General features: G+C 45.9%; 1 protein-coding gene across 3 annotated transcripts in view; it reads left to right on the top strand.

The window, feature by feature from the left end:
* Window positions 1-22686, top strand: part of TENM2 (teneurin transmembrane protein 2) — a gene marked incomplete at its 5' end in the record, with an annotated part of 1189887 nt that overhangs the window by 1011210 nt on the left and 155991 nt on the right. For all 3 annotated transcript variants that reach the window (XM_081092171.1, XM_081092173.1, XM_081092172.1), the window contains 2 exons: window positions 2101-2306; window positions 20748-20943. In XM_081092171.1, coding sequence (XP_080948297.1) covers window positions 2101-2306; window positions 20748-20943 — 402 coding nt within the window. The remainder of the gene's footprint in view (window positions 1-2100; window positions 2307-20747; window positions 20944-22686) is intronic.

The following is a 22686-nucleotide window of genomic DNA, read 5'->3' on the forward strand; positions in this document are numbered from 1 at the left end:
GTCCCACCTAAACGTCGGAACCACTCAGGACTTCCTAGTTGTTGCTTTTCTTCTTAATGATGTTATATGATGGAAGCTTCCAAACTTCTCTCCGGAACCTGTCCTCTAGCTTCCTTTTTCTTCTAGAGGTCAAGAGTTTCTTCTTAGGGTCCAAACCAGTGTTCCCCCTGCTTTATTTTAAGACCCTGTGGACTTTTTATTTCATCCACTATTGAGCTACATACAAATGAATCATCACCTTTCTTGCTAAAGAAAAGTGGGGGGAAATAACTTCAGACCCTCAAGTCACCCTGGGGGGGGGGGAGGTATAATTTAGATATGGAAACCTTCAGAGATCCATGTCTTATTTGGCAGATGTAGAGACTGGCCCAAGTCACTCCCGAGTCTTGTCTCGGGAGAGCGGTGAGATAGGAGCAGAGCCAGGTCTCCTCAGCAGGTAACTTCATTTCCCTTCCATGCTGGTCCAGTAACCATGCCCTCTCCTGACCACCCAAACCCTCTGCAATGTGTAGTGGCCACGTACAGAGAAATATTTTCAGAACAGTTTCTCCTTTCCGGAATGCAGAGGGGAGCTTATTTCTAATCCTTTGTCCATTGACCTGGAGTCTTGCGCTAAGCAAAATAAGCCAATCAGAGAAAGTATCACATGATCTCACTCATATGTGGAATCTAATGAACAAAATAAACTGATGATCAAAAATAGACCCAGATACATAGAAGCATGGAGCAGATCGAACCTCAGAGGGAAGGCAGGGGAGGGTGTGTGGGAAGAGATCAACCAATGAACGTTTATGCATATATGCATAACCCATGGATATAGACAATGGGACTGGGCGGGGAGGGGGGTGGCTGGAAGAGGTCAATGGGGACTTATATAATACTTTCAACAATAAAGATTGGGAGAAAAAAGAAGTTTCCAGACCAATAAGGCCATCAAACTGACCATTGAAAAGTGAAAAGACCCTCAAAACAAAAATGTCTTTGATTCTTTTCGGTTTCCATTGGTTTAGACATTCTCAAGAAGGCAGGAGATTAATCTTATTTTGTTTTTCAAGTTCAGAATCCATTGGAAGGAACCACAAATGACCTTTATAAAACTAGGTTCCTCAGAAGTGTGGGAGGCACTGGTGCTTTAAAAATCTTCTGATGACATAGGTAGCCCTGAAGCTCCTCTGATTAAAGTGATAAAAGATGCTGGGTGTGGGCAACTGATGGTTCCCTACAAGCGATTCCACAGATGGGGGCCGTGATGGTGCTCCCTTGTCACCACCAGAGCAGTGTGGTTTCCGCAGGGTCTCTAAGCCCCTCCCTCTCACTCACAGAAGGAGTTGCTCCCAATATTAGGTCAGCCTAAGATCAAATCCCCGTTTTCTACTGACTTATTTTATTTCCTTTGGACTGATTTTTATTTACTGTTACTTCTTTTTTTTTTTTAGTATATTTTATTGATTTTTTACAGAGAGGAAGGGAGAGAGATAGAGAGTTAGAAACATCGATGAGAGAGAAACATCGATCAGGCGCCTCCTGCACATCTCCTACTGGGGATGTGCCCGCAATCCAGGTACATGCCCTTGACCGGAATCGAACCTGGGACCCTTCAGTCCGCAGGCTGATGCTCTATCCACCGAGCCAAACCGGTTTCGGCACTTCTTTTTTTTTAATTTATAAAAATGTTGGAGTACACTAGACTGGTTTGTGGCTGGAAAGAATAATTACAGGCTGCAAGAATTAAACATGCTGCCAAATGATTATCACTCTCCCTGCCCTGCTGATATTTTTTTTTACATCCCAGTTACATTCAGGGTCATTGCAAGCTTTGCATGTACTGAGCAGACTCCGGCTCTTATTATATTTGATCAGCAAAGGGCAGTCATGGAAGTTTGAGAAAGCATTATGCCAGTATCTCAGATGCCCTGGGGTCTGGGTTTATAGTTTTGTTATTTAATACCTGAATGTTTTAAGCTGTGACTTGAAGAGGAACTTGCCATGAGTTTAATCTTAATATGTTTTGTTTAAATCCTGGCATATCATTAAACAGAAATGGAGAGCCAGCTCATGTGTACAGATGTCGCTGACTTGACGTCAATCCCTGTTTTCCAGGGCCCTGGTCATTGAAAAACAGCAGCATAGACAGTGGCGAAGCAGAAGTCGGTCGGCGTGTGACCCAAGAAGTCCCACCAGGCGTGTTTTGGAGATCACAGATTCACATCAGCCAGCCCCAGTTCCTCAAGTTCAACATCTCCCTCGGGAAGGACGCTCTCTTTGGTGTTTACATAAGAAGGGGACTTCCACCATCTCATGCCCAGGTATGGCCATGCTTGATCTGACCATGAGCTACTGTTTTAAAAATACACACACACTTTACACCATCTAGGGTGGCTATCATTAAAGGGCGAACCATAACAAGTATTGGCAGGGATGTGGAGACGTTGGAACGTTGGTACCTTGCTACATTGGTACATTGCTATTGAGAATTTGAAATGGTGCAGCCACCGTGGAAAAGAGTTTGACAGTTCTTCAAAAAGTTACACGTAGAATTACCATATGACCCAGGAATTCTACCTCTAGGTATGTACCCACAGAGAATTGAGAACATCATTTCTCATAAAAACATACACACGAATGTCATAGCAGCATTATTTGGTATAACCCCCAAGTGGAAACCATCCAAATGTCCTTGACTGACGAATGGATAAACAAAATGCAACATATCCGAACAGTGAAATATTATTCAAATATAAAAAGGAATAAAGTGTCGTTATAGCTAGGACATGGAGGAACCTTAAAAGCATCTTGCTAAGTGAAAGAAGCCACATACACCGGGCCACGTATTCTATGATTCCAGTTATATTGCCCAGAATAGGTAAGTCCACAGAGGCAGAAAGGAGACTAGTGATTGCCAGGGGCAGGAGAGGGTAGAATTGGACTGACTGCTAGTAGGTATGGCGTCTCTTTGGGGAGTGATATAAAAGCTCTGAAATTAGATCGTGATGGTTGCACAGCATGGCGAATAGTCTAAAAACTACCAAACTATAAAATAGTGAGATTTATGTTATGTGAACTATATCTCAAAAAAACAGTAACATCCCTACCTGATGAAGTCAGCTTTGCTAGACCTGGGGGTGAATCCTTGGGTACTTAATGTTCAGGTGTTCTGGTTATTAGATTACTTTGTTAAAATTTCACTAGGAGGCACCCCTAGTGAAAAGAGCGACAAAATTCAGCTAGACCTGGGGGTGAATCCTTGGGTACTTAATGTTCAGGTGTTCTGGTTATTAGATTACTTTGTTAAAATTTCACTAGGAGGCACCCCTAGTGAAAAGAGCGACAAAATTCAGCAGCTGTTTCTCTGAGACTTCCTGTTCTTCCCTGAACTGAGCTCCTTGGGAAGTCTTGGACTCTGTGAAAGTGGCCTTATTCCCAGTGATGGGAACGAAGAGATTGGATTACATGATGGATTTCATTGTTCCTCCTCTCACCCCTCCTTTAATTTGACCCTGTAGGGATTGTACTATACATACCAATTGGGATAAATTAACACCCAACTAGCTTGGTTTTCTTTTCCAGTAAGAATTGTATATCCAGAGGAAACCATCATTGAGGTTTCCCGCCTCATTTGCTTTCAACGCCAGCAAGTCCATAAGGAAGTACATTAGGGAAATATTCCAGGAGTATTCCATCCAGTCAAAGATGACTTTAAAATGTGTTGGAAAGGTATTCATCTAGAAAAGTCAGTTGGAAGAATTGAAAGCTTTACCGTAAACCCATTAGCAAAACTAAAGCAAGAGGGCACTATTTCTTCATATTTAGTACATGGCAGGCATTGCTAATCGATGACTGTACGTTTTCCTCACTGAACTCAGTACAGGTCTCTCCAACAGGATCCCTAAGGCAGCCACTAATGATCAACCAGTGTTGACTCTTAAGATGAAACTTATTAGCAATCCCATTTTTACAGCCTGAAATGATCGGTGTAAGGGACTCTTTCCTTTCTGAGCAGGGAGGGCCATGCTGTGGGTACCAGTATAGAAAGTGGTTGTCAATAGAACAAGCATCCATCCACACAGAAAAATATTTACTGGTCTAGGCACTGATTACCCAGAGATGTGTTAACGTAGCCCTGGCCAAGCAGAACTCCTAATACCAAAAGCACAATTTTTTTTCCAAGAGCTTCTCATCCAGAGAAAGAGGAATTCAGCTGAGAGGAGTCCCAGAGGCATTTCTGTGACTTCCGGGAAGGCACATGGCAGAGTGCTGTTCTGAGAAGTTCTGCCAGTTGTGAGGTGGTCTCCTTGACCTTCAGGTGCCATTGCTCCTATTGCAGCATAGTGAAGGATTTGCAGTGGTGAAATCTGCCCTTTTGGCATTCGTCAAGCAAGTGTGAGCATGCCTCTGGGTACAGTTGAGCATAGCTTTCCTCTCAGCCAGTTGGATGCAGGGAGCTTGCTGGGAAAACTCGCTTCTTCCCAGCATTGTTTCCAGAACCATTATCCCCCTTCCTTTGCATCCTCTGAGCAACAGAAAAGCCGGTGATCCTGGAAATCGGGTAGGTAACTCTCTGGGACTGCGTGATTGTGGACAGTGGGCAAACAGACTCTCCCCAGGTTCCATGCTGTGCTGACAGTCAAGACTCAAATCCTCAGCGACAGTGTCTTTTCTGCTTTTGTGGCTACACCACACTGTCCATCTCCTGCCAACCCAGTGATAGTTCCGGTGGTCGTCCTCTCAAAATAGCTCTACTCCCAGGAACATTTCAGGGGAAGAGAAATGAATAGGCATGGGCTGATGTGCTTGAAGGGTTTCAGTCCAGCTGCCAATTTGGAAATTTAGTGTGCGTTGGAGGGTCAAGTAAGCGAGACACAGTGCAGATGCTTAGAAATGAACAAGACAGGTACAATATAGGGGCGCTCCTTTTAAAAAGGAAAGGAAGGGAAAATACGACTCCCTACACATTCTCACACCCGTTCACTGTCATTACATGCATTCACGTCCTTTTGATGGGCTCCATTTCCTCCAGGAGACGGTACTTAGCTCCTTGCAGGGATAGGTGACTAACTCATTATAGAATTTCTCATTTCTATTGGCATATCCTATCAAGGAACATAAGTTCTATGGGGATTGGCAGTCTAGCCAAGGTGACTCATATGAGCTGGAAAGACAGAAAAAGGTGGGGAGGGGAAAGAATATGAAATTCTATTGGCTGTGTTGCAGGTAATGGCTATGCTTAAATTTTATTGAGTATTAATAAAATAATAAACCTTGTAGGCTCTGACCAAGAGCCTACAAGGTTTAGTATCCATGTCCAAGGATATTAAGTACAGAGAGAATCCTTTCTTGCCTGCTGAAATTTCCCAGGAATCAGAGTCTGTCCCAGTTGACTTTTGGAAAGTGGCGAGAAGCTGTGATAGAGGCACTGTGGCAGAGGGGAGAAAGTCCTGGAGTAAAGGGAGAACTGAGAATGGAGGCCCAGCTACGTATTAAGCCGGTGACCTTGGACATGTCCCTTAACCACTTTTAGCCTCAGATTTCTTATCTACCTGTGTGACCTGCCTCACAGTATTGTAATAATAAAGGTAAGATAAGAAAACATTTGGTAAACTAAAACACAATATAAAGATACTAGAGGCCCGGTGCATGAAATTCATGCATGGGGGGAGAGGGAGAGGGTCCCCTCAGCCCAGCCTGCACCCTCTCCAATCCAGGACCCCTGGGGGATGTCCCTCTCACAATCCTGGACCTCTGGCTCCTAACTGCTTACCTGCCTGCCTGCCTGCCTGATCACCCCTCACTGACCACCTGCTGGCCTGATCACCCCTAACTGCCTCTGCCTGCTGGCCTGATTGCCCCCAATTGCCCCCCCACCAGCCTGGTTGCCCCCAACTGACCCCTGTGCCAGCCTGGTCGCCTCACACAGCCTGCTGCTTGGTCATTTGGTCGCCCCTCACTAACACCCCTGCCGGCCAGGTCGCCCCACACAGCCTGTTCGGTTGTCCGCTCAGTTGCAATGGTCACTTAGGCTTTTATATAGATAGAAAATATGCAAGATATCACTGTACTAAGAAATTCTGTGTGGCCCTAGCAAATACTGAATAGAAATAGGTGATTGTGTAAACATAGCTATTTAAAATAAAATTAACTTTCCAGTTTTATTGCTTCTTATTGAAGAACAAACTGTTTTCATTCAAGAAAAAAATTAAAAACAAAAGGAAGAATGTGAAAATATAATTTGAAGCAGTCCCCTTTTGCCAAATATTTAGATAGAATTTTTGATATAATAAAACATATTTTCAGGGGGAAAAAATACCTCAGAATTGGAGTGGCTTAAAACGACAGAGGTTATTTCTTTTCTATTCAGAACAGTGGTTCCCAACCAGGGGCACATTCACCCCACCCTGGCGACATTTGGCGGTGTCTGGGACTGTGGTGGGTTGTCACCCTGGGAAGAGGTGGATGGGTGGAGACTGGGTGGGTAGAGACTGGGGATGCTGCTAAACACTCACAGGACAGCTCTTCACAACAAAGAATTATCTGCCCCCAAAAGTCAAACGTGCTGAGGTTAGGAAACCCTACTTCACATGCTCGTCTTGGGTGGCACTGGGCTTTGCTCAATGTCAACCTCATTCAAGGACATAAGCCTATGGAACCTCCACTACCAGACACAGGACTATTTCTCAGCAGGAAAAAAAAAAAAAAAAAAGGAGAAGGTGGTGAATTGTCCACTTACCCCTAAGAATTCTGCTTGGGAGTGACACATGTCATTTAAGCCCCTCTCCTATGGACCAAAGCAAGTCATCCTAACTTCAGTGGGGCAGGAAGTAGAATCCTGTGATGCCCCTGGTTGGGGGAACACCAGATATGTCCATGAAAAGCCCTGATCACTTACAGTAAAATGTTGGGATGCCCATCCTCCTGGCTAGTCTTTGTGAGCACCCTTCATTCTTTTCTGGAAAGCAACCCTTAAGGATCTTACATGAATGGTCAGATTGCCCTTCTGAAAGTCCCTGCCACCAGCAGTGAGGAAATACCCATTTGATTTACTTGATCTGGTGCATAAACTGGGTATTATCATTGTTTACCCTTTGTCAGATTGAAAGGTAGATGTTATGTTGTCTTTTAAATGCAGCCTTTTGATAGCCTGCATTGCTTTTGTTAAGACCCACACCCCAAAAATAGAGAGTTGACCTAAGCCAGTCAGAACCTACTGGCTTGAATTCTTTATGGGAGTGGTGTGTGTAAGGAAGCCTGGCACATCTTGCCAGATCTTTGCAATCCTACATACCATGTCAGATTTGCTCAGCCCAGTTCTAGAGAGGAAACATCAGACTTTCCAAAGGAATCAGAACCTGACCCAGCTCGAGTGCGAGGCACCCAGTACGCCTCAGAGGCCGCGGCTGCGAGTCAGGATCCGGTAGTTAAGGCAGAGAGCAAGCCATCTGGCAGTTACTCCCTGATTGCGGCGGGCGTGTCAAGCCAAGTGCAATCCTCTGCGAGAACAAGTCAATAATCGGCAAATTAGGTTCATGATTAGCCCCAGACAACAAGACATCATCCCCGCTTGGGAGCCCTGCCGAGACTTCGCCTTCTCCACAGTCCTGTTTAGCAAATATTACCAATGCCTATTTCATCTCTCCAACGGATGGAGCCAGGAGCCCAGTGACTTCCAGAGGCCTTCCAGCTGCAGGGGGTTGATTGGAGGGTGGGACTGGGGATTGAAAGGCAGGAGCACGGAAGGGGACCGCTGTTGACCCGAGCGCTTTCCACTGGGATGCGTCTGTGGACTGGGAAGCAAAACTAGCCACACAGTAAAAAATGACAGCAGGGAGCTATTTAAAAGACCACAGATTGCCCCATGATCACACCCACTAAATGCAAATATGGCAGCTCCGGCATGTGTGGATGAAGATCAAACATTCCCATTTGTCCTCATCAGGGGCTGATGAATTCCCCTCAGTGGCCCTTTTTAAAACTGAATTTGTAGATGGCGATGAGTGGTGTCACCTTTGGCCACCTCAGGGTATCCCGCTCCAGCTTGAAAACTTATTTGACAAGAAATTCTCTTCTTCCTTGTTCCTGTCTTGCTTGCCAAAGAAGTAAATTGCACACGTTTCCATTAGAGGCGGCACTAACCAGGTCCCTGGGCCAGAATCACCCGAGTTCCTGAGCGTCCTGGTTCTGTCATGTCCTGGTTCTGTTACTGCACCACCCTCTTTGCACCCTCCCCATGCCCGTTCACCAGGCAGATGGGCTGTCCCTGGACCTCATCCTTCCAGGGGACTGTGGGCTGTGAGCCTGCTGTGGAGGGAACACCCGGGCTGCACGGGCAGCTCCCAGAGCAATTGCATTTCACTTTGAAGGAGGCATGTTTGACAGGTATGTCTGCAGACCTCCCTTTCCAAAGTCCTTGCACTGTGTGTGGAGAAAGAGTTTGTGAAACCAAGAGAATCTTGGATTCTTCTGTGTTGGACCAAACATGCTTTCTGAAAGCTCTTTCTCAAGGGCCTGTCTGATTACCTGGTGGCATCAGCACAGGAAGCGAAGCTGCCACTCCAGTGGGTGGGTACCCTCCGGGGCAGCCACCATGGAGAGCTAAGGAGGAATCTCAGGGGAGGCTCGAGTCTTTCAAGAGACCGGTCTTGACAGAGGCGCAGGGAGGACACTGTGAATGCTTTTCCAGAGGGTCATGCTCGGGGAGAAAGACAGAAACAAAACGCATAAATAAGTCAGAGGGGGCAGCACCCAATCACCTTGTAGACAGAGCAGAGTCTCAGAGGTACTGTAGTTAAGCACTTTGCAAAATTTCTGGGCAAAGACCTTTATCTTCTAATGAAATCTTATATAGAACCCCATATATAAGTGGATAAAGTGACAGCTGTATATTTTATAGTCTAAACCCATATTTGTTACTATAATGTTAATCTCTGTATATGTATGTTCATTATATATGGGGGGAAGAGAGAGAGAGAGAGAGAGAGAGAGAGAGAGAGAGAGAGAGAGAGAGACACTAAACTATGGTGGTCACCTCTAGGAATAGGTGAGGAGAACAGGACTGAGAATTAGGTTTGAAAAGTAGTTGTTTTATTTGTAATAAAGCATTTAAGGTAAGGCGAGCTCCCTTCCATCTCCCACAACTGCACTCACAAAGACTGAAAGTAAATGTGACAAAATGTTAAGGTTTATTCATTTGAGTAGCTGAAATATGGGTATTTTCTACCATAGTCTTTGCACTTTTCTTCATTTTAGTAATTGCTGTCTCTTTAAGAAAAGCAAATCTGTGACAAGCTTAAGTCTGTTTTGAGCAAAACAAGCGTTGAGAGACTATAGAGGATGACGTGATCTCTATATTCATTTCATTTATGCGCTTCGTTTTGTTTGCAGTTTTGAGAAAAATCACAATGAATGTCTGCAAGTAGTTGCAAGCAGCAGTTTTTTTTTCTTAATTGTCTTTTGTAAAAGACTCTGGCTACTCTTCAATTAAGTTGATCCACACTTTGGGGGGGGGGGGGGACAGGAAATGATTGCTTGAAGATTAAATCACTTCAAATATCTAACAACTACTTTCTTGCCTTATATACACAAGTAGAGAAGTCGCACCCCCAAACTTTTCTAAAATCAGCTTTGAAACCCTTTATTTTTAAAAATTGTCATTATGGGAGATGTCACATGTTCATTGGAAATTGCATTCCTGGCTTAATGTCCTGCCATGACCTTGTACCCCTGCCCTGCCTGGCACTTGGTTGAACAGGGTTCACCAGAGCAGGAGCTTATACAACTCTGAGCAGATACACATCCACGAGCATTCAGAGACCAGTGCTTGGAACTTCCAAATACGCAGCAGAGGTAATGGAGTTCAAACCCACAATGGAAAATGTGAGGTAAAGGGTTACTCCAGGATCTTCACAGCAAGTACTGGCTGTGAAATGTTCACGGAAGGCCCTCTCAGGAAGGCTGTTCCCTAGGGAAGCAAAAGTTATTGTAAGTCACAAATGCCCATTCATCATCTGATCACTCATAGGAGATGCTCTCCAGGCAGAAGTCCCTCCCCAGGTGGGGCTAGCCATGGTGATCACAGGCAGCATCGCTGGAGGGCTCCGACGTGCCGAGGACTGTTCTCACACGAGTAACCTTAGCTGATCCTCACAACAACCCTGGGAGGGAGGCAGCCCCACTTGACACAGGAAAGAACCGAGACAGTTTAGGGTCACAGAGCTGGTGTGTAGTGGACATGGCAGTCAGGCGCGTCTTTTGTCTCCTCTCTGTGGGCGGTGTTCCCAGGAGCATCCTCAGTGCAGCGTAGACATGGTCACTGATGAAATACAATGGCCACTCGGGCCCCAAACGGGAATTGCAGTCCCGTGTAAGGGATGCTGGAGGTCTGGGGTCTGCCTTAATGGGCCAGGGGGAGCCTGGGTGAATGTGGGTCTGGCCGAGGAAGCACCATTAAATACTGCAACGGAGGGAAGGAACCGAGGAGACAGGAGGCACCTCCAAGGGGGAGATTGTGATCAGGTAAAGAGCAGCCATGGAAAGTTTGAGGAAAGCATCCAATATGCTTACAGACGGACTCCTGAGTGTGTTGGGCCAGTCAAGCCGGAGGGATGCTGTATTGTTCTCTAGTGGTTCATCGATTCTGAGATGCGTGTGAGTGCGCGTGAGGCTGGTCTTCTGACATCTCTGAAAACAGGATGTGTTTTGCAATCGATAAAGCTGAGAGACAATAAAATGTTGGGTGTCACATTTCTGTGAGTGTATGAAAACTCGGTGTTTGCTCTGACAATTGGAGTGTAGTTGCAGATATAGCCTGAATTTTCCTAAATATGAGATTTTTTTTAAGTTTCATAATTAGTTCTATTTTTCAAGATAAAGTCCTCATCAATCATTTTCTCATTGGTTAAAAAAAAAAACACATTCATTTTAAGTGTCCTTTTAACTAATTCCAAATATCCTCAGATAACTAGATCTTATTGTACATACCAAGTCAGTGTGGAGATTTAAATATATTTTTAAGATATATAAATATACAAAATGAGATAAAGTTTAAATAAACATTCTGTGGAATGCCTGTGCTGCTCTTCAGATACAAACAAGCTTAGACATAAGAGTGTGGGCCAGTCCAGACTGTCTGGCCTCAAATTTCAACTTCCAGTACCTCCAAGCTGTGTGACCTTGGACAAGTCAGGCAGCCTCTCTGGGCCTCAGTTACCTCAGCTGTAAAATGGGGATAATACAATTATACATTCACAGCATTGCAGTAAGATGTAAATGAAGTCATCTGTAGAAAGCACTCAAAACCATGCTGGCATGCAGAAATGATATAAGCTATTATTTGCATGTTTTTCAAAGCATCCATAATGCAAGCCCCATAAGCCCCCAAACAAAACAAAACAACAAATTTCAATTGTTTTTTAAGTTAACTTTTATTTGTGTTTTCCTCATAAAAGCAATATATGGTGATGTTAGGAAAAATAGAAAGCATTAACATATTTAGTATATTTTCCAGTTTTCTGTTCACATATTGCAATCATTTTTATAAATACAGGATCATAGCATGCATACTGTTTTTATCCTGCTTAATAATAAGGAGGGAACATCTTTTTAAATCTGAGTATTCTTCCAGGAACTCATTTTAAATGCCTCAAAAATAATTCATTGTGTAGATTTAAATTTTTTTAACCAACTCTTATCAACACTGTAATCATTCTACAGTAAACATCCTTGCAGGTATACTTTTGTGTATTTTTAAATAATTTCCTTATGATGAATTCTTAAGAATGAAATTGCTAGCTCAAAGGAGTTATAATATGTCAGGCTTTTATATCAATAATAATAATACCCATAAGAATAGCTCACAGTGAGCATGCTTACCATGAACTGGGCCAGACTCACCGTGACCCTCAGAGGTGGGTAATTCTCTTATCCTCATCCTGAGGATGAGAGAGCAGAGACTCAGGGAGTTGACATAAACTTGCCCAAGGTCACACTGTTGTCTGATGAAAGGTCAGGCCAGGCTTTGGGAGAAACCGACCAGTGCCTGGGATCTGTCCCTCTGTAGTCCTCGGGAAATCATTCATCGACTGGACACATTCCCCATTTGCTCCCTCTCCTCGGGGATACATTTAATTCATGTTCACAACCAGCCCACAATAAGACCCTCCTGTTGACCTTGGGAGGTCGAGGAACCAAACATGACCTTTTAGATAAGCCATTGGCTAAAGACAAAGATGAGAACATGCAGTAAATAGGAAATCACATCGGCGAGGCACTGAGAGGTTGACCTCCATTCTTCTGGCCTCGTAGTAGAGCTTCGGCACATCTTGGAACAGCCTTGAGATGTTCACCAGGATCCCGACACTGTTTCTCACTTGGTCTTCAGAGCAATACCTTCCACTCTTCTCCTGGCTTGAATCAAAAGGTAGCGTGATGGGGGCATGGCCTTGTGGGAAGATGAAATATAAAATCAGTCCATGCATGCATGCAACAAATATTCATTGAAGAAGGATGCAGAGACGAAAGTCATCAGCTCTGCCTTTGAGGAGATGCGGACCTGGCGAGTGGAGTGAGGATGGCAGCAGCATCGTTGAGCCGTGAGATGCAGTATTGGGAGAGAGATAAGAGCTAGCTCTCGAATAAGCCTGGGCTGAATTTGAATCTTATCTGTGCTACGTTGTATGTCTGTGATGAGTCTCTGCATTCAGTTTTGCCATCCGTAAAATAAGGACCACAGCCCATCAGGTTGTTGTGAGAATAAATGAGATAATGCCCAGCAAATAGAAAGCACCCTATGGAGATCAGTCAATCCATCTGACTGGTTCACAGCCCTTACAGCTCACTCACAGGTAGCTTAGCAACCCGCGGTCTCTGCAGGGAGAAGGCAAGGCCTCGGGCTGAAACCAGGGGTGATAGGAAGACTGACTTTCAGCTGGTCCTCCTGAAGCCTCTAATCCAGATCACGAAGATCGGGGGCTTCTGACTCAGCCCAGAGATTCCTGTCTCCTCTCCATCCTTTTATAAATGTGGGAGGTGGCCAGGTGCTAGGGCACCAGGCACAATGCATCCAGCCATGCCTAGCCCCAGCACAGCTCTTGTGGGATGGGAGAAGGTGGACAGCATGCTAGCTCTGTGCTATTGTACATGTCTTGGAGCCAATGCATGTATCATCTACAGAGGCTGTTCCTGTTGGGGCACAATTAATGCATCACTTGTTAGCTATTACTGTCACTAAAGAGTTGGGTACAGGAGGTTTAAGAGCATAAAAATAGGTCACCGGGCCTAACTGGTGTGGGATCTTAGGACGGCTTCCTGAGGGAGGTGTTACCCAAGTGCCACCACTGACCGACTCCTGACATCTGTGATCTCACTTCATCCTCCCAGAAACGCTATTCTAATCCCCATTTCTCTGGAGAGAATAAAGGCTGCTAGAGTCGTTAAGTAGCATAGCCAGTGCCATGGACCACAGTTGGTGGCCAAGCGAGACCTTGAACTTGGATTCAACCCTGTCCTGTCTCAGCTTCCTCATATGCAGAGTGGGGATAATGATGCATATTCAGTGGGGCTATTGTAAGCATTAGAGAAGGGAGCACACGTGAATCACTTAGAACAGTGCCCGGGGCTTATTAAATGTTACCTCGTTGTGTCACCTGAGCAACTAGTAAACAAAAATACAGGAACACTGCACAGTATTTACTGAAATCTCCTAAAAGCATTTCCTAAAGAGGTCATGTCCTCCCGGTAGTTGTATCACCAAAACTCCGCTATAATGGTATAGACTTCTCTTTGGGTGTTATTTCCTTTGGGCCTAGATGTTTTTCATTCATTCAAGAAGAGGGATGTGGACTGTAACTTAGGAGACAAGTGACTTTTTTTGGAGAGGGATGAGATTTGACGGAGAATGGGAAAAGGAGAAGTGATAGAGATGTTTAGAACGGGTGGCCAGGGATGTCCTTTCTGAGGTCGTGATGTTTAGGCAGGTCAGGACTGGCAAGAAGCAGGCCGCTGTATGAAGATGGGGAGGAAGAGCAGGCCAGGCAAGAGGCATTCACTTGTGCAAAGGCCCTGAGGGCAATGTGCTTTGCATGTTCCTGGAAGAGAGGCACGAGCAGTGTGGCTGGAACACCAGGAGGAGTTAGGAGGTTGGCAAAAGGAACAGCCAACACCCATCCTTGGGTGCCCCATCCACTTCTGCTAAAGTCTGACCCTCACACTTCTGAGCTCTGCCTTCCTCCCCCGTCTCTGCTCAGAGGCATGTGAGGACACCTCCACACCAGGCCAGCCGCCAGCGATGCTGGCAGCTACAGCCGTGTTCTTGGAAAACTTGAGTGAGTCCAAGTTCAAGTCCTTGCTTGGCCACCAACCGTGGTCAATGGCACTGGCTGCGCTACTTAACATCTCTACAGCCACTGTTCTCCAGAGAAATGGGGATGAGAATAGCATTTCTGGGAGGATGAAGTGAGATAACATGTCAGCATTTGCCATTATACCTGACACATAGCAGGTGCCCAGAAAAAAATAATAATGTTTTCTCACTTTTGACAATTACTTTTTCTACTTCTGCAAGAGGTCATGTGATGAAAGAATCAAGAATTCCATCGTGGCCTGCCTGGTGTTGCTCAGTGGTTGAGCGTGGGCCCATGAACCAAGAGGTCACGGTTCGATTCCTGGGCAGAGCACATGCCCGGGTTGCAGGCTCAATCCCCAGCAGGGGACCGGCAGGAGGCAGCTGATTGATGTTTCTCTCTCATCAGTGTTTCTATCTCTCCATCCATTTCCCTTCCTCTCTCTAAAATCAATTTAAAATTTTTTTTTTTTTAAAAAAAAGGAGAATCCCATCATGTAGCTGTCTTCCTCTTTGCTCCTTATTTTAAGGTGCTGTGTTTGGGTCCTCTCTGTCTTCATCTACTTGATGCTTGTCTGTGGAGTCTGACCCATGAGTTGCCACAATCTACAAACACAGATACTGTGTCCTCTCAGCCTAGGGGCCCTCATGGCTGGTAGAGGAGTGAGTGGCCCTGGCAGTGCCTGCAGCTGGGCCAGTCGGCATCGCATGAAGTGACTCATAGGTAGAACTGAGCGTCAAATCCTGAAAAAGGCAGGTGGGGCCATGCTAAGGGAAGCCAGCCCCCACTGGGCACGTCTCTGCCCTGTCATCCTTCCATGCTTCCCTTAACACTCAGCCTCTTTGAAGGAAGGACAGAAATCGTTCTGAGCTTTAACGAGGAATAAGCCGGGCGCACTTTGCCACGGGCCTGGCTGGAGGCAGAAGGAAGTTCACGGGCCCTCACGAGTGACCTACCACTGCCGGTCGGCACTGGATGCGAAAAGAAACCCCATGGCAATGTGGCTTCAAGTAGCCCTCACTCACACACGCCGCTTCCCTGCAAACCTACCCACAGCCGAGCGTGCCCTGCCGTCTGAGGTAGAATCCACATCCAACATGGGTGGGAAATGTCAGCATTTATCGCTTCTCCCATCCATGTTGACCCTCACCAGCAGATGGTCCAGATAGCAGTCGAGCTATTTTTCCCCTCTCCCGGGGTCCCGGGCGCAGGAATAACATCTTCCTGAAGGGCATGAGTCTGTCCTTAACCTTGCCCTCCTTGGCAGGTGTGTATCCAAGTGGCTTCCAGAAGCATCTCTGCTGCACCCGCCCTGCCTGTGGGTGCCTTCGCTTCTGGGACAGTGACAGGCCCACTCCACGGTCCAACCTCCTCTGCTCTCTTCCAGCTCCTCTGGAAGCCACTCAGTTACCTTAATTACCATTCCTCCTCAGTCTCTGCCCAGAAGGAGAGCGGGGAGGGTTATAATTGGATCAAATATTTGCTGTGGTTTATTTCTCTGCCTCTCAAGCGCTCGTAAAAGTTGCATTTTCATGTCACTTTGGGGTATGACTGATGACTCAAAGGCACAGCCCTTGAATTGCATGCCAAAGAAGGCCAAGGAAAACGAGAGAACTTTGGGGGGTAGGGGTGTTTATTTGGGGTTCTGTGCTTTAGTGCCAAGTCAAGACAGACAAGCTGCCTTGGGAGACAGACCTCCTCCTGCAGCCAGCCCGTGCGCACATACCCCCCTTCCTGGGATTTGATCACGGGCCCCTAATCCTCGTCCAGGGCTTCTGCGCATCTATGGGGCAGAATGTGCTGTGGAGCAACCTTCTTAGTCAACCAAGCACAGCCTGGTCCCCTGAGCATCCCATATCCAGGACTGAGCCTGATGGGTCTCTGAAGCAGAGGTGACAGATGTCCCTGGTACTAAGCCCGAGCAATCAATCCCTAGTGCAGGGACATAGAGGAGGAACTCTGGCCAGGGCCTGAGCTTTTGGAAAATGGCCTCCTTTGAGTGTCTGCCAGGCCGCCAAGCAAGCTGGCCAGGCCGCCGTCTAGGCATCGGGGCGAGCTGAGACTCCCCCGGACCAGATGGCCTCGGCGCTAACCAGCTCCTCACTGCGTTCCTGCTAGCTGGCCCTGGAAGGTCCTCTCTGTGTTTGGCCAGGCTGATCCTCCTTGTGTTTCTAGCCTCCAGCCCTTCCTCAGGTTACAGCAGCTGTGACTGATGCTACGTGATGCTGGTTGGAACGTGTTAACCTACAAGTAACTATAGATTCCAAACCAGCATACTTTCTAGAGCAGTGGTTCCCAACCTTCTGGCCCTTTAAATACAGTTCCTCATGTTGTGACCCAACCATAAAATTATTTTTGTTGCTACTTCATAACTGTAATGTTGCTACTGTTATGAATCGTAATGTAAATATCTGATATGCAGGATGGTCTTAGGCGACCCCTGTGAAAGGGTCATTCGACCGCCAAAGGGGTCGCGACCCACAGGTTGAGAACCGCTGTTCTAGAGGGAAAGAAGGAACAGGAGGTATAAACTGGGACACTCCTGGGCGAACTGGGTGAACTCGACTCCCCACCCATAATAGGTTGGAACTTTTCCAACAGAGGATGCTGCCATTCCTTCCTGGGGGTTCTCTTACCACCCCCTAAGACATGGATTCGATGCTGGGACTGACTACCATCTCGGGGAGTGAGCTGGGAAGGAAGAGAAGCATGAGGTCAATATCCGGGAAGGCTCTGCTGAAATAACAAATAAGCCTCAACATCCCTGTGGCTTAATTTAATAAGTGGTCCTTGCTCACTTGTGTTATAATTTCGGGCTCTCCTCCAAGTGTTGATTCTAGGGTCCAGGACACTCCTGTCTTGTGGCGCCCACATCTTGGGCTTTAAGAGTGTCTGTAGGGGACTGCATGGGATGTTGAACTGGGTACATCCCACAGCTCACGTCCCATTAACTGGAGCACCATCACATCCTTCCATCTGGTGGAAGGAGGCTGGAAAGGAGCCAGACCGGATATGGACAATGACCGGCAATCACTGCCACAGTGGTCACTAAGGAACAGAGTCAAAGGAGAAAGGGAAGGAAGGGAAGGAAACAAGCCAAGGGAGCCCTAAGGAAGAAAGCCCGCATTGTCCATCATCCTATTGGGAACTGGAAAAGTGAGGTCGTAACAGCCTATGAAGTCACCTCTCAAATTGCGATGATATATATGAATACACAAACACCTTGGGCCACGGTGTCCCACCATAGGCATGTTCTGCACTGGGTGGTGCATGGTCCCGGGTTGCTGACTGTAACACTACCCTTTCTCTCCCATTCAAGAAAGCCCATGAGAAACTAGAAAATTAAAGAACAAGTCTTTATTATTAAATACATTCCAACTTAGTTTCTTTTCAGTGGAACTCATTGACAAATTCAGTGTTTTATTTGTTTGATATTTAACAAATATGTATTCATTAGACTCCACTGGAGATACATTAGTTACAGCAGTGAATTATAATCATGATAGCAGAAACTTTTAAGGCATGCTTAGCTGTGGTTTTACGTAGACACTATTATTAGCCCCATATTAAAGGTAAGGAGACTGAGGCGCAGAGAATTTAAAGGGCTTGGGCAAGTGTCACAGAAGTCACTGGCAGAGCTGGGATTCTAACCCAGGCAGCCTAGCTCCGATGCCCCCACTCTTAACTACTCAGACCCAATCCCCGCCCTCCTGGAGTTTGCATTCTTCTGAGTAGACTGACAGTAGACATAAAAACAAATTATATCAGTTTAGAGAGTGAGAAGTGCTTTGAAAAAAATTAAGCACAATAAAGGGACACAGGCTGGGTATGCAGCAGCCACCGTATCATCACAGCCCATGCTCTGTGCGAGAGCCACCGGCTCGTGGATCCCTCCTTAAATGAAAACTGTCCTCCATGCTTCTGTGGCAGGATGCTGAGGGACCAGCCAGAATAAATGTCTTCTCTCTCCTCTGACAAATGCCTCTTCCTGGGGTAATTGGATTGGTGGGACAGCGAGAACTGCCGTGAGCCCTAAGCCATTTCTGTGCCCCTTTCCCAGTCAGCCAGTCCCAAAAGAGATGACGGATGCCCAAATTAATAATGAGCAATGGCCCACACACGAAATCACCTTCCCCCAGCGTTTCCTCACGGGGGTGATATCCTGGCCCCCAGGTGAAGTATATTCTTCTCACCTCGGCGCCGAGGCAGTTCCGCTCATTCCTCTGGCTGACAGCAATTTGTGGGCATGGGTCCTGCTAGCTGGACATTGACAAGGTTGCTAAGGAACAAATGTTTTGGTTACAAAGGCCTCCGAAAGCAGCATCGCTTTGTCATATCACGTCACATCATTGATTTTGTCCCTTAAAGACAGCCATGACCAATGGGATATGGGTTTGAGGAAAGCTAAATACAAACACCCGTTTCCTGAGAAACGGGGGAAATTTCCACTCCCCAAGCAATGACTATCCAACTCCCCCAAGTGTCAAAAACGAAGATCGTGAGCTTCTCTTCTATTATTATGATTTGCAAGTCAGTGACTCACAATCACAAAGTACTTAATTAAATGGTTGTTATTGTCCAGGCACTGCCCTAAGCATTACCTCATGTAACCCAGAAAGGTGGGTGTTAGTGTTCCCTGGCAAGCAAACCAGGAAGAGGGTAAAAGTAGGTTTGCCCAACTTCAAACAGCAGCAGATGGCAGAGTCAGAATTCAAAACCCTGGTTTGCCTGATGGCAAAACCTTTGTACTTAGGATTATAAACTCTTTTATTTTCAGTGATCACATTTCAAGATGGGAAAAGCCAGCAATTCTGATAATGGGGAAGTCACATTAGTAGATGCCTGGAGTTTTGTTCTATGAAGTTTGTAGAAGGGGTTCCAGTTGATGTCTGTAACCTACAAAAAACCTTTTATGGAGGGAAAGTGGTGAGACGGAGCTTAATCTCACCATGGTGGTTTTTATCTACTAAAGATCTACAGTTTGTCTTCTGAGAGTCACCGTGTATTTAAATGACTTTTTGGTTGCAGCGATTTTGAAAGAGTTCACAAGATGAGCCCATTTCTACCCCAGTCTTACCGATTTTCTTGTCAACAAAAAAACACTGGTGTCCTCTTCACCTTTTCCTTCATCCTCCTTGCCCAGCCCACACTCAAACACTGTCCTCTCTGCCTTAGAAGTGTTCCTTCAAAGTTGTCCCCTCTTCCCAAGCACTATCCTATTCAAGACCCATGTCACCTGTTTCTGTTATTCCTTCCCAACTGGTCTCCCTGATTCATTTCATTCTCCCTCTAGAACATCTCATATCCTGACTCTACATGCGAATGCTTCAAAACATTCCTTTTATTGCTTCAGTCACTGCTCAAGGGCCTTCAGTGGCTCCCACTTGCCCATCACTGTTCTCTATGACAGGCCTCTCGTGAGTCACACTTGCTGTCCCCATCCCCCCCATCCTGATAGCCTTTGCTGACCACTCCCTCTGTCACTGATGACTTCTAGTTCTGAACCTAGTTTCCATTAAAACAGAGCTTACTATTTAATTGCTGGGTTTTCCGAGGCCAGGCACTGTGAGGGCATGGACATTGCAGCTAAACAGTTCTAGGTCCAAATTTTTGCTTGGCCACTCAGTTGCTGTGTGACTTCTAACAAGTTGCATGGCTTCTCTGAACCTCAGTTATCTTGGCTGTAAAAGAAGATAGAAATAGCATCTACCTTATAGGATTTTTGCAAGAATTGAATTGGATGATGATGAGAGATTCTAACATGTATTTTGTGTTTCCTCTGTGCCAGGCACTGTTCTAATTATTATCTTTTTCCGCCCAGCCTGTGTTGTTCAGTGGTTGAGCATTGACCTATGAGCCAGGAGGTAATGGTTTGATTCCCAGTCAGGGAACATGCCCAGGTTGCAGGCTCAATCCCTAGTAGGGGGCATGCAGGAGGCAGCCAATCAATGATTCTCTCTCATCATTGATGTTCTGATCTCTCTCTCCCTTTCCTTCCTCTCTCTGAAATAAATAAAAACATACTTATTATTTTATTCCTCACAACAATCCTATAATGTCAGTACTATGATTTTCCCAGGTTTGCAAATGGAGAAAGAGCTGGAGAACAGGGAGGGGGTGGAGAAAGAAGATGACAAAAATGAAGAAGAAATCAAAACTTTGGGTTTTAAAGCTTTTGGGATTTTAAAACTGTAGAAAAGAGATTGTGACCATTAGTAATACAACTATTAGCAGTAATTATAAGCATAGTAAACAGCAACTGTTACTGCAACATTCGTGACTCTCATTTTACTGGAGGAGCTCATAGTAAAATGTACTGGAAAGTCTGTGTCCGGTAACTCATGGAGTGGGAAGGATGGGAGTCACAGGATTGGGTCTGCACCGAGTGTCTCACATACCACTCTCTTCTTCTCCTAGTATGACTTCATGGAGCGCCTGGACGGGAAGGAGAAGTGGAGCGTGGTTGAGTCGCCCAGGGAACGCCGGAGCATACAGACCCTGGTTCAGAACGAGGCCGTGTTTGTGCAGTACCTGGACGTGGGCCTGTGGCACCTGGCCTTCTACAATGATGGCAAAGACAAAGAGATGGTTTCCTTCAACACTGTCGTCTTAGGTAGGTCAGGCCTCTCTGAGGTGACATGCCATGGGCATGTTCTGGGCTTCTCTCTAGAGGACACATCTCCCAAGGCGGTTCCTACTGAGTGGAGCACCAAGGCAGAATCCTTCATGTACTAGTAAGCCTCAGAATACCACCCACCTCCAATGAGCCCTAACTAAAGTAGGAATAAAATAGGAATCTCGCCTAAATCATGCAGGATTCACCATGAGTCCCAAGGATTCAGTGTGGTGAAGGCCTTGGGTCAGACCACCTGGCCCAGGTCCTGGCCACCCAACACAGGCAGGTCCCTGGACTGCTGGAAGCCTCAGTTTCCGCATGTGGAATGGAACCTCTAGAGCCCGCCTCACAGGGCTGTTGTGAGGATTAAATAAGACAAACATATAAATCTCAAACATGTGATAGAGATAATAAATATTGACCACGCCTGCTCACTTTCTCTTAAAAATCAAAGAAAACTTGCCCTGGCTGGGTAGCTCGGTCGGTTGGAGAGCCATCTGTGCACCAGAAGAATACAGGTTCAACTCCTGGTCAAGGCACATACCCAGGGTTGCGGGTCCAATCCCCAGTCAGGGAGCATGTGGGGGAGGCGGGGGTCGGGGGGGGGGACCGATCAATGTTTCTGTCTCACATCAATGCATCTCTTTCCCCCTCCTTCCCTCCACTCCTCTCTGTCTCCCTCCCTCCACTCCCTCTCTCTAAAGTAAAAAAAAAAAAAAAAAATTATCCTCGGGTGAGGATTAAAAAGAAATCAAGGAAAGCTCAAAACACAAAGCTTAAAAAAACTCAAAAATAAATCAGGAAAAAGACAGATATAAGAAAAAAAAATCATAACTTTGTTCCCAAGTAGGTAAATATCAAAATGCTTTAATTAAGTACTTGTCATTTGGGGCTTGTTTTAGCCCTGCTTTTGATTAGCTATCAAAGGAAAAGCTAAGATTTGATCCAAATTTTCTTCTTATATGTGCATACAAACCCTACAAGAGCCCTGAGTTTGAGAAGATTTCATGTTTTCTAGAGCAAACCATAAGAATTTTAACAATCAAATAAGCTACAGATATTTTCATGAAATTTATTTTGTCATTAGATTTTAATCTTTTTACTAATGATAATAAGTGGTCCTGGGTAGGAACTTGCTGAATCAGAGCAGGTTGTAGACCCATTCCACAGAGGAATAAACTGAGGTTCAGACTGCTAAGTCCCTCAAGGTCCCAGGAAATGGTAGAAATAGCATGGGCTTCTGGGCTTTGCCCTTTGCCTTTCTGCAGAACCTTGTTGTCCCAACAGCATCTGGTTGCGGATCTCAAGGGTCACTGGGGATGCCTAGATAAGGTGGTTTCATGAGGAAAGATCTGGTCGATCCAGGATTAAGTCCCAGCTTGTCTTTCCCACATCCTCCCTAAAAAAGTCACTTTCCTCCTGAGCCTCAGTTTTATTTGTGGGAAGGTAGTGAGCAAGTCCCTAAAGGGTAGATGATGTGACATCATATATGGAACACACCAAGGATGGAGCTGGTAGGCCCTATATGAGAGTTGATGGTGGGGCACGCCTTGTACAGCTGTTTCTCTATTGACTGCATTTGAAGAACTGCTCTACCGGCCTCAGGATTTCTCTGAGGGCCTTGCTGATTCTTGAAAAATCTATGTTATCAAATCTGAAATTCTTCATCAGAATGACACAGAATCAGATGGGCTTGAAATTCATCCTCATTCCCTCTGCTCAGGAAAGATTGGCCCCATC

This window comes from Myotis nattereri (genome assembly GCF_964212035.1).
Source record: "Myotis nattereri genome assembly, chromosome: 5".
NCBI classification, from domain to species: Eukaryota; Metazoa; Chordata; class Mammalia; order Chiroptera; family Vespertilionidae; genus Myotis; species Myotis nattereri.